The 14,535-nt window shown below is 43.7% G+C and overlaps 1 protein-coding gene across 1 annotated transcript in view; it reads right to left on the bottom strand.

Moving 5' to 3' along the window:
- LOC134935301 (uncharacterized) overlaps positions 1–14,535 on the bottom strand; it is a 285,852-nt gene that overhangs the window by 98,424 nt on the left and 172,893 nt on the right. Inside the window, exon 6 of the mRNA XM_063930456.1 lies at positions 2,283–2,483. Within this exon, the coding sequence (XP_063786526.1) occupies positions 2,283–2,483 (201 nt within the window). The remainder of the gene's footprint in view (positions 1–2,282; positions 2,484–14,535) is intronic.

The following is a 14,535-nucleotide window of genomic DNA, read 5'->3' on the forward strand; positions in this document are numbered from 1 at the left end:
TGTAAACCGCCAATTATGTGCCCCCCCCCCCCCCTCTCTTTTAAGCACCCTTTCACCGTGTGTAAGCAGGGGAGAGTCCGGGGAGCTTCCTCTCAGCGCTGCTGTGGAGAGAAAATGGCGCTGGTGAGTGCTGAGGGAGATGCCCCGCCCCCTTGGCGGCGGGCTTCTGTCCCGCTCAAACTTAGTAAAATATAGCGGGGGCTCTTTTATATACATGTACAGAGCCCACCTGTACATGTATATAGTCTTTTTGCCATGCAGAGGTTTATATTGCTGCCCAGGGCGCCCCCCCCTGCGCCCTGCACCCTTACAGTGACCGGAGTGTGTGAGGTGTATGGGAGCAATGACGCACAGCTGCAGTGCTGTGCGTTACCTCAGTGAAGCTGAAGGCTTCTGCCGCCTGAGACGTCTTCTGACTTCTGTACTTCTGGCTCTGTGAGGAGAACGGCGGCGAGGCTCCGGGGGTGGACGCCCAGTAAGAACCTGCGTTCACCCCCTCTGGAGCTAATGGTGTCCAGTAGCCGAGGAAGCAGAGCCTATCTTTGACAAGAAGGTCTGCTCCTCTCTCCTCAGTGCCTTGATGCAGGGAGCCTGTTGCCAGCAGTGCTCCCTGTGAAAAAGTAGTAAAAAGTAGAAAGAAAAATCCAAACAAAAATGCTTTCAGGCAGAGAACTCTGGAGAGCTCTCTGCAGTGCACCCATCTTGCTCTGAGGACAGTGTAAAACTGAGGTCTAGAGGAGGGGCATAGAGGGAGGAGCCAGTGCACACCCAGAATCCAAAGCTTTCTTAAAGTGCCCTATCTCCTGCGGAGCCCGTCTATTCCCCATGGTCCTTACGGAGTCCCAGCATCCTCAAGGACATTAGAGAAAACTCTCTAATGTGATCTCTAATACACTTCTCTTCTGTTTTCCTATGTTAGTTTAGCATTTTTTGAGGTACAGGCTGATTTCCCCATTTTCACCTGCACTTTTCACTGCAAGAATTTTCAGGTGAAACCCATTTGGAATTAAATAGGTCGAAAAACGGAGCGTTTTCGCGGCAATTTTCGCCCGATTGACTTCGCCCGATTGATTTTCGGGTGAAAAATTGCCGCAAATTTGCGGATAATTGAATACCCTATATCAGAGGTTCTCAAACTCGGCCCTCGGGGGCCCACACAGTGCATGTTTTGCAGGTCTCCTTACAGAATCACAAGTGAAATAATTAGCTCCACCTGTGGACCTTTTAAAATGTGTCAGTGAGTAATTAATACACCTGTGCACCTGCTGGGTTACCTGCAAAACATGCACTGTGTGGGCTCCCGAGGACCGAGTTTGAGAACCTCTGCCCTAGATATTGTGATGACACAAGGTACACTTTATCATTTCCATTACCAACACTCTTGGCTCTGGAACTTTTCTGTCTCAAACACTGTGTGGTAGTATGAAGATGGCGATAATGAGCATGGATTCTGTGTGGGGCTTGAGGGATCCTTCCACACAATGAAGTCCGTCCCCTGACTGCAGAAGCCAGATTTACTACTTTATGCTAATAGGGGATTAGTGGGAGTGTGAATCTTCCCTGCTGGCGCTAATCCTTAACACCTAAATGCTTGGTGTAGTGCTAGATAATACACCTGAAGTGAATAAAATGCGCAAAGTGTAATACATACACTAAAAAACATAAAATGCAATATGAAGATTACAAATGAGGCTGAATAACCCAGAAGAGGAAATGTTCCTACCGAAACAGGTAAGTGGAGCCGCAGGTTTAAGAGCAGAGTATCCCTGGTAAAATACCCTGCTTATGGCTCCAATGCTTGTATCCCCAGAATCAGACTGCCAGTGTCCAAGCGTCAGTCATTTAAAAAAGGCACAGGAGGGTAGCGCCGACGTGTTTCGGGACATGCTTGTCCCTTTCTCAAGGTTGTGTCAACACATACTGATTTTGGGGACAGCTGGAGTGAGGAGCATACTGTATGTCCTTATAACAATTTCAGCTCAAAAGTAATCAGGGTGTTTATTATAGAATGAGGTGTGTAGACCCATGGCTGCTCATCCCTTCACCATTTGTAACTTTAATTCACCACTGATAGACATATTTATGTGTTACTCATAGTTGACTGCATGCAATCAGACTTTTTGAACCTAGGAGTAGAAAATGACAGAATAATCACATGAAGAAGAATAACGTAGTTCTGTTTTTACCCAATAAATTACGGTAATTGCATTGTGGTGTTTATGCTCAATAAATGTGTTTATTAGCTATCCACGCATCAGCTCTACAATTGTAAGACCACTTACTTTTAATTTGAGTTGTGTGAGGCGACGAAGCCCACGCAGGACTTGCAGTGTGTCTGACAAGGAGCTGATTTGGTTATTGGAGGCATCAAGCACATTGAGTGACAGTGAGGCGGAGAGAGGGAGCAGGCTGGAGATCTCATTATTATGAACATATAGTTCATACAGCTTGGGAAGATTCTGAATGCCATCAAGAGAGAGTAACTGTGGGCAAGAGAAAGACAACTGTTTAATATTAAAATATATATTTTGTATTCAGTTTTCCATGTAAAAAAAACAAAACCCTGATGGTTCTGAACACTCCACCATCGCATGCACCATTGACACTTGCACCAGCCTATGGCAGATGCAGTGTCTGCTTCTAAAATTCCTCTAAACATGGCCTCTCTGGCTGGGGATCTGCGTTTGGAAACGCAGCCATGTTCACTGACACGCCCATGGTGATACTTCCATAGCATACCCATGAGACAGCGCTCACTTCAGGCCACCTTCCAGTCACTGCCCAGTAACACCCATGGGTTAACACTGCCAGTTCTAACGCCAGTGATTCCATATACACCAGCATTGTCTGCGTCAGGGGAACACATGTGCCGTAAGGGGTTTTCAGGACATTTTGCACATGAGCAGTGGCAAACTGCGCAAAGATAGGCATTGCGTCCATCTCCGAATCAGGCCCTAGATGTAGCTAATCTGCTTTACAATGTATGTCTGCATACAATAAGCCATTCTCATTGCTGGTGGAATAAATGCATGTTTTGTGTATCAAGGTGTCGGATGAGGGAACCATGTAACTCTGAGTTGATGAGAAGTTGTGGGGACACATCAAACCGTGCTCCAGGGTTTGACAGAAATCTAAGCCTGTGAGATATAATTTTCAAGAATCTATACATTAAATAATAATGGCATTATCACATTTTTTAAACAAACAGTGTTATTCATAGATGCTGGAAAAAAAGGGGGAGTTTTACCAGCGCTTGCTGTAAATGAAGCATAAGAATATTAAATGTCTGAACGGTTTATAAAAAAATACACACTTATTGTATACACATATTAAAAAAAATCACAAATATTAATTAAAATAAGAATTGTAAAAAGCCACACTAAAGACCTGTATAGATGTTTATACTTCAGATGGAATATTCCTCAGATGCTGGCTAGGATTCACTCAAATGGGATTGTTGTCACTGGAAAATACCTCATTAATTGGCTGTTTTTGCATAATTCCGATAGCTTTGCAGTCATGGGGTTATTCTCAGTGATCAAATTATGCAGAGTTTCCACCTCATGAGTATTACACAGAGTTCATCCGGTTTCAACTAGGACCACATCAGGAGGATCGGGCACCTAGTGAAAAAGTCCCAATATTGCAGGAGTGCCCAAATGTTGCCAGCATATGCAATGAATTCCAAATAGCAGGTAGGTGTGGAAAGGCTCAACGCGTTTCGCTGGTGTCTCAAATCCAGCTTCCTCAGGAGCATGTATGTGGTGGCTATCAGAAAGGCCTTTTTATACTCTATTGAGTGGCATAAATCGTTACACCTGACCCATATCCTTAAAAATAAACCGTTCAGTATAATACATTATTAATACAATGAAAAGAGTCCGTACTGGTCCCAATAATAAGAGGCCTATATAGATTTAAATAAATACAATGATTGACTAAGTTTATCTGCATTTTAATGCACTCACTATGCTGTGTATCGTTGGTCACGTGACTACTAAAGTCACGTGATCGGAGTTCACCTAATCTTAATAGAATATAACATTCCATTATATCCGGATAATCACATGATAAACAACATGTGACCGGACCCCGAATATCACGTGACGGGAAGCGCAGGACTGTATCCGGTCACGCGATTAACAGCACGTGATTGGGCGCTCCACCATCGATCTGAGACGTCACGTGACGGAGGGCGCATATCTGTATGTCCTGTCACGTGGTTTACGTCACGTGACCGGGCGCACAAACGTCAATCCCAGAATTCTCATAAACCCAAAGGGACATGATGCAGTATAGCACTGCGGTTACCATAGCAACCTGCAAACCAATCCCATTTCATGGTTTTGTTTGACTATATTGAGAGATGCTATACACATTTAGTAACATAAAGAACACCAACATAATTATACACAGCAATGTTATATTAATTAGAGGTGATCAATATACAAAAATACTGAGAGTATATATAGAACCCAGATAATAATGTTATGCTCAAATGAATCATAATCGAATTATGTTATCAAATAGAAAAGAGATGCATATCTTATATACATATTCAATATATCGGAAGAAAAATAAAGAAGGGATTAGTGGGGTGTTATGTACACACTATTTTCAATATTTATGTAGCTGCACATTCAATTATAGCAATAGAGAAAAAAGGTATCAAAAAGAGGCAGGAATGGATATTATTTGGTCTAAAGAACAGAATTCAGTTCAATGGTCTCATTGAGGCCTTGTGGGTGCAAAGAATTACATTTTAGCATTCAGAAGACCTCACGACTACATAATTTTTTGAACCTATCGCCCCCCCTTGGGGTTAGTGTGATCTGTTCTAAAAACACAACTGAGAGGCATTTTGGATCAGGGGAATGTTTAAGAGAATAATGTCTTGATACACTATGTGTATGGCATTTGTTTATAATATTCCTACAATGTTCCATAAAGCTGACTCGTAGCTGTCTCGTTGTACGGCCCACATAATTAAGTCCGCAACTACATGTTAGTAGGTAGATTACAAAAATGGAATCACAATTCATAAATGATTTTAACTTATAAGTCTCATCAGAGAAAGGTAATGTAATCGTTGTTGTTTTTTGTTGCATATGTGAACACATAGTGCATCTCATTTTGCAACATTTATGAAAGCCCAATACTTTTTTTCTGAGCCAGTCTGAACCTGTTTGAGGCATTATTTCTTGTATCATCTTTAGATGGCTTGGAGCTAAAATATTTTTAAGAAACTTATTTTTTCTATATGTCACTTGAGGGCTACTAGGTAACAGTGCTCCAAGTATATTATCTTGTTTTAAAATTCTATAATTTCATCTCAATATGGTTTCAATTTCTTTTGCACATTTGTTATATTTGCAAATAAATGAGAACTCCCTATTGACATCATTCTCTCTTTTATATTTTTTCTGAAATAATAATTGTCTATCTATGGTATAAACTTCACATAATTGGATGTTATAATTTGATTATTGATTACTTCAAGTGTCAGATCGAGGAAATAAACTTGACTCCTGCTATAGGTAGAAGTGAAGGATAAATTATAAGTGTTAGTGTTAAGGGTGTGCACAAATAAATTAGCTGATGATAAATCCCCATCCCAAATAATAAAAAGATCATCTATATAACGGTCATAGGAGACCAGGGATACCCCCCAGCCATCTGTCCACACATGTTGATTCTCAAAGTCACCCATGTATAGATTAGCATAGCTGGGGGCGAACCTGGTCCCCATGGCTGTTCCCATCACCTGTAAATAATATTGGTCTAAAAAAATGAAATAGTTATGTGAAAGAATAAAGTGAATACATTGTAGTAGAAAATGTCTGTGATTCACACTGAGGTCATCATCCACATGTAGACGTCTTAAAATAGCATCACAGCCTGCAGAACATCTAAAGTTAAAAAAGCGTAAGACTCTCGCCATTGTATCAACTGTATTTTTGTAAGAAAATCTATTGTGTCTCTTATGTGTGATCTCAGTGTGGATACCCGGGTTTGTAAAAAAGTGTCAACATAATAGGATAAATTAGAAGTGAGGGAATTAATACTGGAAATAATAGGACGACCAGGAGATGAAGTGAGGGATTTGTGAATTTTGGGTAAAAAATAAAACGTGGGAGTGACAGGATGGTGGGGAAGCAGGAATCGGTATTCCTCTTTAGACAGTATCCCTGTCTCCAGGGCCGAATTAAGCAAGGATCCCAATTCTTCTAAAAAGGTGGATGTGGGATTGGTATCAAGTATACAATAAAATTCATTATCTCCCAATTGATTAAGAGCCTCTTTGATGTAATATGTAGGATCCATAATAACAAGACCTCCCCCTTTGTCAGCCTCTTTAAAAATAAATGAGTTGTCTTGCATTAGTATCTTAAGTGCTTTTTGTTCTTGTTTTGTAAGGTTAGAGACTGTCCTAGATGTATTTTGATTGCGTTCCACCATTTCTTTAAAATCATCTAAAGTTATTCTATAGAAAGTGTCTATACTGCTGCTTTTAGCTGAGATGGGTGAAAATTCCGATCTACATCTAAATTGTTTGGACTCCCTGTTCACATCAAAGATTTTTTTCTTCGGTCGCAAGATGTATCTCATCAATTGTGTGGTTCTCTGCCCACAGTTGTTCTAATGTAGAAAGCATGATGTCATCTGTGCTATCTAAAAGAATAGGTAGTGAATCATCATTTTTCATAGCTAACTTTTTCTTTGCGAAATATCTCTTACGACAGAGTGTACAAACAAATCTATTGAGGTCAACATATAGCTCAAAGATGTTAGTGTTAGTGGTAGGAGAAAATTTGAGACCTTTTTCCAACAAGGACATTTCTGAATCAGATACATTCTTACTAGAAAGGTTAAAAACACTGTGTCTTATTCACAGAACCCTTTCTCTTTAAAATCTTCTTGGGTTTTTTTCTTCCTATTTCTGCCTCCTCTAGTTCCTCTACACTGGAATCCCTTCTTCTTTTTGGTGAATTTCTCATGTTTCTGTTGTTCTGTCGCCACTGAGAGGTTTTGGGGCGTGCCCCTAAAAAAATCACCTTTGATGTCATGCTGATAGCCTACATCAGAGGGATCTGATCTTTTTTCTCTAGTAGACTGATGTCTATCTCTTTTGTTAGACAGCTGAGTATTGTTATCCTCATGGTCTATCAAAACCTCATACCTGTTTGGGTGAGTATAATTTCTATAGAGAGATCTCTGTTGTGTATTTCTATTATACTTTAAACCTTCCCTCTGATGGGCTCTATCATTGTCCTTTTTCATATTAGAGCGGATCTCCTGATTTTTATCTCTCTGTCTATATGTGCGAAAAGCATTATTCTCATAATCAAATAGATCTCATTTACATTTTTTTCTGTTTCGTACTCATATTTTGCTCATATTTAACCACCTTATCATTAATTGTCTTATCTCTATTATTAAAATTGTCATCTCTATTATATGTATCCATCCGTTTTTTCAAAGTATCAATTTCTTTTTCCAAAGTATTTACTTTGGTGACCCTGTATCTGACAGTTTCATAAGTGATATAGAACACTCATCTAAAAGTTGGTCCCATTGTTTCTGATATTCTTCATCTTCTTGGAAGATTGAAGGTTTAAACAATGCTCCTGGCTAGTATAGATCTATATACAGTGCATCCAGAAAGTATTCACAGCGCTTCACCTTTTCCACATTTTGTTATGTTACAGCCTTACTCCAAAATGGAATAAATTAAATTTTCCCCTCAAAATTCTACACACAATACCCCATAATGATAACGTAAAAAAAGTTTTATTGAGATTTTTGCTAATTTGTTTAAAATAAAAAACTAAGAAATCTCATGTACATACAGTGTATTCTCAGCCTTTGCCATGAAGCTCAAAATTGAGCTCAGGTGCATCCTGTTTCCACTGATCAGCCTTGAGATGTACCTACAGCTTAATTGGAGTCCACCTGTGGTAAATTCAGTTGATTGGACATGATTTGGAAAGGCACACACCTGTCTATATAAGGTCCCACACTTGACAGTGCATATCTGAGCACAAACCAAGCATGAAATCAAAGGAATTTTCTGTAGACCTCAGAGACAGGATTGTCTCGAAGCACAAATCTGGGGAAGAGTACAGTAAAAAATCTGCTGCTTTGATGGTCCCAATGAGTACAGTGGCCTCCATCATCCGTAAATGGAAGAAGTTCTGAACCACCAGGACTCTTCCTTGAGCTGGCCGGCCGTCTAAACTGAGTGATCGGGGGAGAAGGGCCCTAGTCAGGGAGGTGACCAAGAACCTGTTGGTCACTCTATCAGAGCAGAGCGACTGCATTCCTATGTGGAGAGAAGAGAACCTTCCAGAAGGACAACCATCTCTGCAGCAATCCACCAATCAGGCCTGTTTGGGAGAGTGGCCAGACGGAAACCACTCCTTAGTAAAAAGCACATGGCAGTCCGCCTGGAGTTTGCCAAAATGCACCTGAAGGACTCTCAGACCATGAGAAGCAAAATTCTCTGGTCTGATGAGACAAAGATTGAACTCTTTGGTGTGAATGCCAGGCGTCATGTTTGGAGGAAACCAGGCACTGTTCATCACCAGGCCAATACCATCCCTACAGTGAACCATGGTGGCGACAGCATCATGCTGTGGGGATGTTTTTCAGCGGCAGAAACTGGGAGACTAGTCAGGATAGAGGGAAAGATGAATGCAGCAATGTACAGAGACATCCTGGATGAAAATCTGCTCCAGAGTGCTCGTGACCTCAGACTGGGGCGACCGTTCATCTTTCAGCAGGACAACGACCCTAAGCACACAGCCAAGATATCATAGGAGTGGCTTCAGGACAACTCTGTGAATGTCCTTGAGTGGCCCAGCCAGAGCCCAGACTTGAATCCAATTGAATATCTCTGGAGAGATCTGAAAATAGCTGTGCACAGACGCTTCCCATCCAACCTGATGGAGCTTAAGAGGTGCTGCAAAGAAGAATGGGCGAAACTGCCCAAAGATAGATGTGCCAAGCTTGTGGCATCATATTCAAAAAAACTTGAGGCTGTAATTGCTGCCAAAGGGGCATCAACAAAGTATTGAGCAAAGACTGTGAATACATGTACATGTACATGTGTGTACATGTGATTTCTTAGTTTTTTATTTGTAATAAATTTGCAAAAATCTCAAAAAAACTTTTTTACGTTGTCATTATGGGGCATTGTGTGTAGAATTTTGAGGGCAAAAAATTAATTTATTCCATTTTGGAATAAGGCTGTAACTGTTATAATCCTGAGCATATTACTCATGTTTTGTTAGTTATTGTTATGATTTACCTTTGCTTCAGTTTGTGGAACTACAGGTCACAGATAGCTCCTGCATTGTTGTCTCCCAGTGCCTCAGCTCCTGCACTCAGCAACTGACTCCACAGGTGTCTGGATTCTGTAATTACAGTTGGTTACCTGAAACCTACTATTCAGCTTGTCAGCCTGCTCAGTCTGCACTGCAGCTGCATGTTATATCAATTACTGGGGGCCTGTCTGGTGCTCACAGCTGATTGGTCCAGCCTGTTCTTTTAAGCCTCTCAATCCCAAGAGGCTTTGCCAGTTATAGTTACTCCATACAGTGTTCTCTCTGGTTCCTCTCTGGTCTCAGTTCATCTGTCCAGTGGGTTTTGCCTTGTTCCTGCATTGAATTCCAGCTTCACCATCTTGCTGACGACCTTAGTCTGCCGACTGCCGTTACCCTGTCTACAAGTGTCTGCACCCCAGTCCGACCGTGTGCCGCTACCTCCTGTGTCTTTCCTAGAGTTCCTGCTGCTGTTCCATCTCCACGGCCCCAGTGTACCATCTGGCCGTGTGCACCCTGCCACCTTCTCCAGTTCCTGTTTGTTCCTGCGTATCCCTGCGGTTTGTCATATACAACACCTCTACCATAACTCTAGTCCAGTTCAAGTATCAAGTGACCCAGACAGGGGGCAGCGACCTGCACGTCGGGAGCCGCGAAGCCCATATCCCCTTGCGGGGTTCCCTGGTGAAAACCTCCCGGTGTGTTAGACTCCGCGCCTCTGTTCTGGGTAACGTCAACCACTTGGTACCTGATCCCAAATTCCTGATTCTGCACCAGTTCCTGACAGTAACATAACAAAATGTGGAAAAAGTGAAGTGCTGTGAATACTTTCTGGATGCACTGTAGATCACTCATACAGTACATTACAGAGATATATTATTTTAAAGTAGAGGTTTAGCCATTTAAGTGACTCTCCATTTACTAATTTATAATAATGATGAACATTAACAGTAATACCTACAGCACACTGAGCCTGATTCAGGTCCCGTCATATCTGAGGCACTTAGGCCCTCATTCAGATCTTGTTGCATAGGCATTTCTATCATGGCTGCAATATGTGCGGTGCACACGGGCCCCTGGGTCCAGGGGGGCCCACACCACACACATTGCACCCATATTGTTTTAATACTCCCCTTTCCGGAGTCCCATGACGGGAGCTGCAGCCTCAACAGCTGCGGCAAAAAGTCACATCCAAAATGGCCACTGCGCATGTGCAGTAAATAGTTTCCGAACCATGGAGGGCACCATGTTCCCGGAGATCTGCGCATGCGCAGAAGACTCCGGTACATTGTCGGAGCCTGCGGTGCAGTGGAGAGGAGGGGGGCCCACCCAGAGTCTGCACACAGTCCCCCTCCTCTCTTAAAACGCGCCTGTGCTGTTGATCTGCTTCCTGACACATTGGTACTTTGCGCATGTGCAGGACCTGTTCTGCGCATGCACAAATGGGTCCTGCAATGTAAGAAGCAACCAGGCATCAGAATGTCAGTGACTGACAGTCTGATGTCGATTTGGGGGCAGAAAGGGGGTAGCGATGGCCTCCATTTGTGGAAATGAAGGAGTGTTGCTGCCATTTATGGGGAAGGAAGAGAGCAGGGATTCTCGACGTTGGATGGAGATTTCCTGGTCTCTGAGACGGGTGGCAAGCATGTCCCCATGGGCGCCGCAAGTTGCCAGATAGTTAGTCAGTGATCTGATGCCTGTGTCCTAGGACGCAGGTCGGATCACTAGTGCAGCAGGAGGCATCTATCATTTTTCACATTTTTTAATAATGCATATAACAGCCATTTGACCCAATAATATTTGTACACCAAATAGTTTTATTATGGCCACTAATAGACTTCTAGAATGTTTTCGGGTTGGGTACGGAATCTCGGCTGTCGCCACAGGTTCTGTTCCCACTCCATGGGTGTAATGGAGACCCAGGAGTGGGAATAGCTGTGGCGGCGCTGCCAGTATTCTGGCGGTCGGGATTCTGGCATCAGTATTTTCACTATTGGGATTTCAACCGCAGGGATTTCAACTACATCCCACGTTTTACTATAGTAGTTTTGCTTTTTTGGGGTGTAGACAGATGTCCCCATTTTCTCCTGTACTTACTGTAGCTCTGATTTCATACCTCCCAACATGACCCTCTCCAGGAGGGACACAATTCTCTGCTTCTGGACTTTTCTCTTAATTTAAGATAGCTGGCACCTGTGTTGAACAGGTTAATGGATAAGAAAGTGTCACAACTGAGGGCCTGAGCTGACGGAAGGCAGCCTCAGTTGTAGGGGCTGAGATGTACCGGAACCTGGGAGGTTGTATCAGACCCCTGGACATGTAAGTAACATGAAGAGAAACCGCCCGAAGGCGTGACCACGACAACTTGAGTAAAAGTCAATGATATTTATTTATGACAAACTCCATGCATCACAGTAGCAGTAAAAGGTAACATAAAAATCAGCAGAGAAATAATAATACAGTTCCTGGGTACTACAGGGTGGCAGGGGCCACAGAGCTCTGGTGGTATGAGACAGTTCTTATTATCTGCAAGTTGGAAAGTCCTTACCAGGCTCAACTGTAGCAATGAGGAAAGCCCAGGGTCGTACCAGCTGGTGTCCCAGGGAAAGCTGGACTGCTGTAGATAAAAATGCTGCTGTGGGTACTGGTTAGAACCAGACAGGTGTTGGCACGGAGTGGATACTGGCTGGAACCAGTTAAATAATAAATAAAGCTTGAGAGCGATGCAATGTAGATGAAATGTAGAATTTGAGAGCGGAGAAATAATAATACCGGTGGAGAGTGGTAAACTGCAGAAAGGACACCGGCCCTTTAAGAGAAGCTGTACACTGCTGGAAGCTGAGCTGGAAGCAGGTGATGTTGTAGCTGGAAACAGGTGAGTCCAGTATGGATCGGAGAGTCAGGCTACACCGCAGATGGAATGCTGGTGCGGGTCTCTATAGCAGAAGTCTGGAGACAGGAGCTGGAACCTGGAAGACATTCACAGAAGAGAGACAAACTGGAACTAGGTTTGACAACCAAAGCACTGACGCCTTCCTTGCTCAGGCACAACCTATTTATACCTGCAGTAAGGAAGGCGTTGGCTAGGCAATTATGCAAATTAATAATACTGACAACGGATTGGTAGGAATGATCAGCTGACAGAATCCAAGATGGCTGCGCCCATGCAGACACTTGGAGGGAAGTTTGGATTGTAATCCATGTGGTCTGGAAAACAGTAATGGCGGCGCCGGCCACCGGAGACAGGAGACGCCAGGCTGACAGATGCACATCCGACCACGCGGACACAGCGGAGGCCGCGGCTGACGTAATCGCCACTCTGAATGCAGAAGCTCAGGGACGGCGGCGGAGGCCGCGGGAGACGCCATGCCAGATGTATAAGGCGTTACTGTGACTGCGTCCAGAGAGACAGGAGAGGATGCGGGAATGTGCACATCAGGATAACAGATGGGATCCGGTCCTGGAGCGCTGAGCCAGCCTTAGGAGGCATCTGATAGGTAAGAAATGGCGCCCAGATACCCGGATCGTGACAGCACCCCCCCCCCCTTTAGGAGTGGCCCCAGGACACTTCTTTGGCTTTTGAGGAAACTTGGAATGGAATCTCCGGACCAAGGCAGGAGCATGGACATCAGAAGCATTGGTCCATGAACGTTCCTCAGGGCCATAACCCTTCCAGTCAATAAGATACTGAAGTTGACCGTAACGGTGACGTGAGTCCAGGATCTTGGCTACTTCATACTCAACGCCTCGTTGAGTTTGGACTTTCGGAGTTGGAGGAAGTGAGGAATGAAACCGATTCAACATTAACGGTTTCAACAGGGAAACATGGAATGTCCTGGGTATCTTTAAGAAGGGAGGCAACTGGAGTCTGTAAGCAACAGGATTGATGACTTGATCAATTTTAAAAGGACCGATGTAGCGAGGTGCAAACTTCATACTGGGAACTCTTAACCTCAAATTCTTCGTGGATAACCATACCCGATCACCCACCTTGAGAGCAGGAACTGCTCGACGCTTCTTATCCGCAAACTTCTTGTACCTGAACGATGCCTTGAGCAGAGCTGATCGTACGCTCTTCCAGATATTGGCAAACTGATGCAAGGTGATATCCACTGCGGGAACAGAAGTTGCTGGAAGCGGTTGGAACTCAGGGACTTTAGGGTGGAATCCAAAGTTGGTGAAGAATGGTGTTGAAGAAGATGAAGAATGATACTGGTTGTTATGACAGAACTCGGCCCAGGGAAGTAATTGAACCCAGTCATCTTGAGAGGAGGACACATAGATGCGGAGGAAGGACTCCAAGTCCTGATTCACCCTCTCAGTTTGACCATTGGTCTGAGGATGGTAAGCCGTGGAAAACTTTAGCTTGACTTGGAGGACTTGACATAAACTTCGCCAGAATTTGGCTGTGAATTGAACTCCTCGATCTGAGATAATTTCTTCTGGAAGACCGTGGAGTCGAAAGATCTCTTGTATGAATACTTGAGCCAACTTGGAAGCTGACGGAAGACCGGTGAGAGGAATGAAGTGTGCCATCTTGGTGAACCGGTCAACTACCACCCAGATGGTATTAAACTTGTTGCACATGGGCAAATCTGTAATAAAATCCATTGACAAATGGGTCCATGGTCGACGGGGAACAGATAGTGGAACCAGTTGCCCCGCAGGCGACTGGCGGGATACTTTATGTTGAGCACACTTTGGGCAAGATGCAATAAACTCCAAAACGTCCTTTTTCAGAGTTGGCCACCAATAGGACCTAGAGATAAACTCCAGGGTTTTTTGGATACCTGTATGTCCGGCAAAGCGGGAAGCATGGGCCCAATGCATGAGCTTCTTCCTTAGTGTCGGCTTCACAAAACTTTTCCCTGATGGGGGCGTAGAGTCCATCCCTACCGTGGAGAATGCCAACGGATTTATAATAGGATGCTTGTCTGAAGACTGACTCATTTTCTTGCTCCCATGAGCGGGAAAGGGCATCGGCCTTGCGATTCTGAGAGCCCGGACAGAACTGGAGTTTAAAGTCGAACCTGGAAAAGAAAAGTGCCCATCTGGCCTGACGAGGGTTGAGACATTGTGCGCCTTTCAGATATAGAAGGTTCTTGTGGTCTGTAAGGATGGTGATTGAATGAGAAGCTCCCTCCAACAGATATCTCCACTCCTCTAGAGCGAGCTTGATGGCTAGCAACTCCTGGTCGCCAATGGCATAGTT

The sequence above is a fragment of the Pseudophryne corroboree genome, chromosome 6 (assembly GCF_028390025.1).
Source record: "Pseudophryne corroboree isolate aPseCor3 chromosome 6, aPseCor3.hap2, whole genome shotgun sequence".
NCBI classification, from domain to species: Eukaryota; Metazoa; Chordata; class Amphibia; order Anura; family Myobatrachidae; genus Pseudophryne; species Pseudophryne corroboree.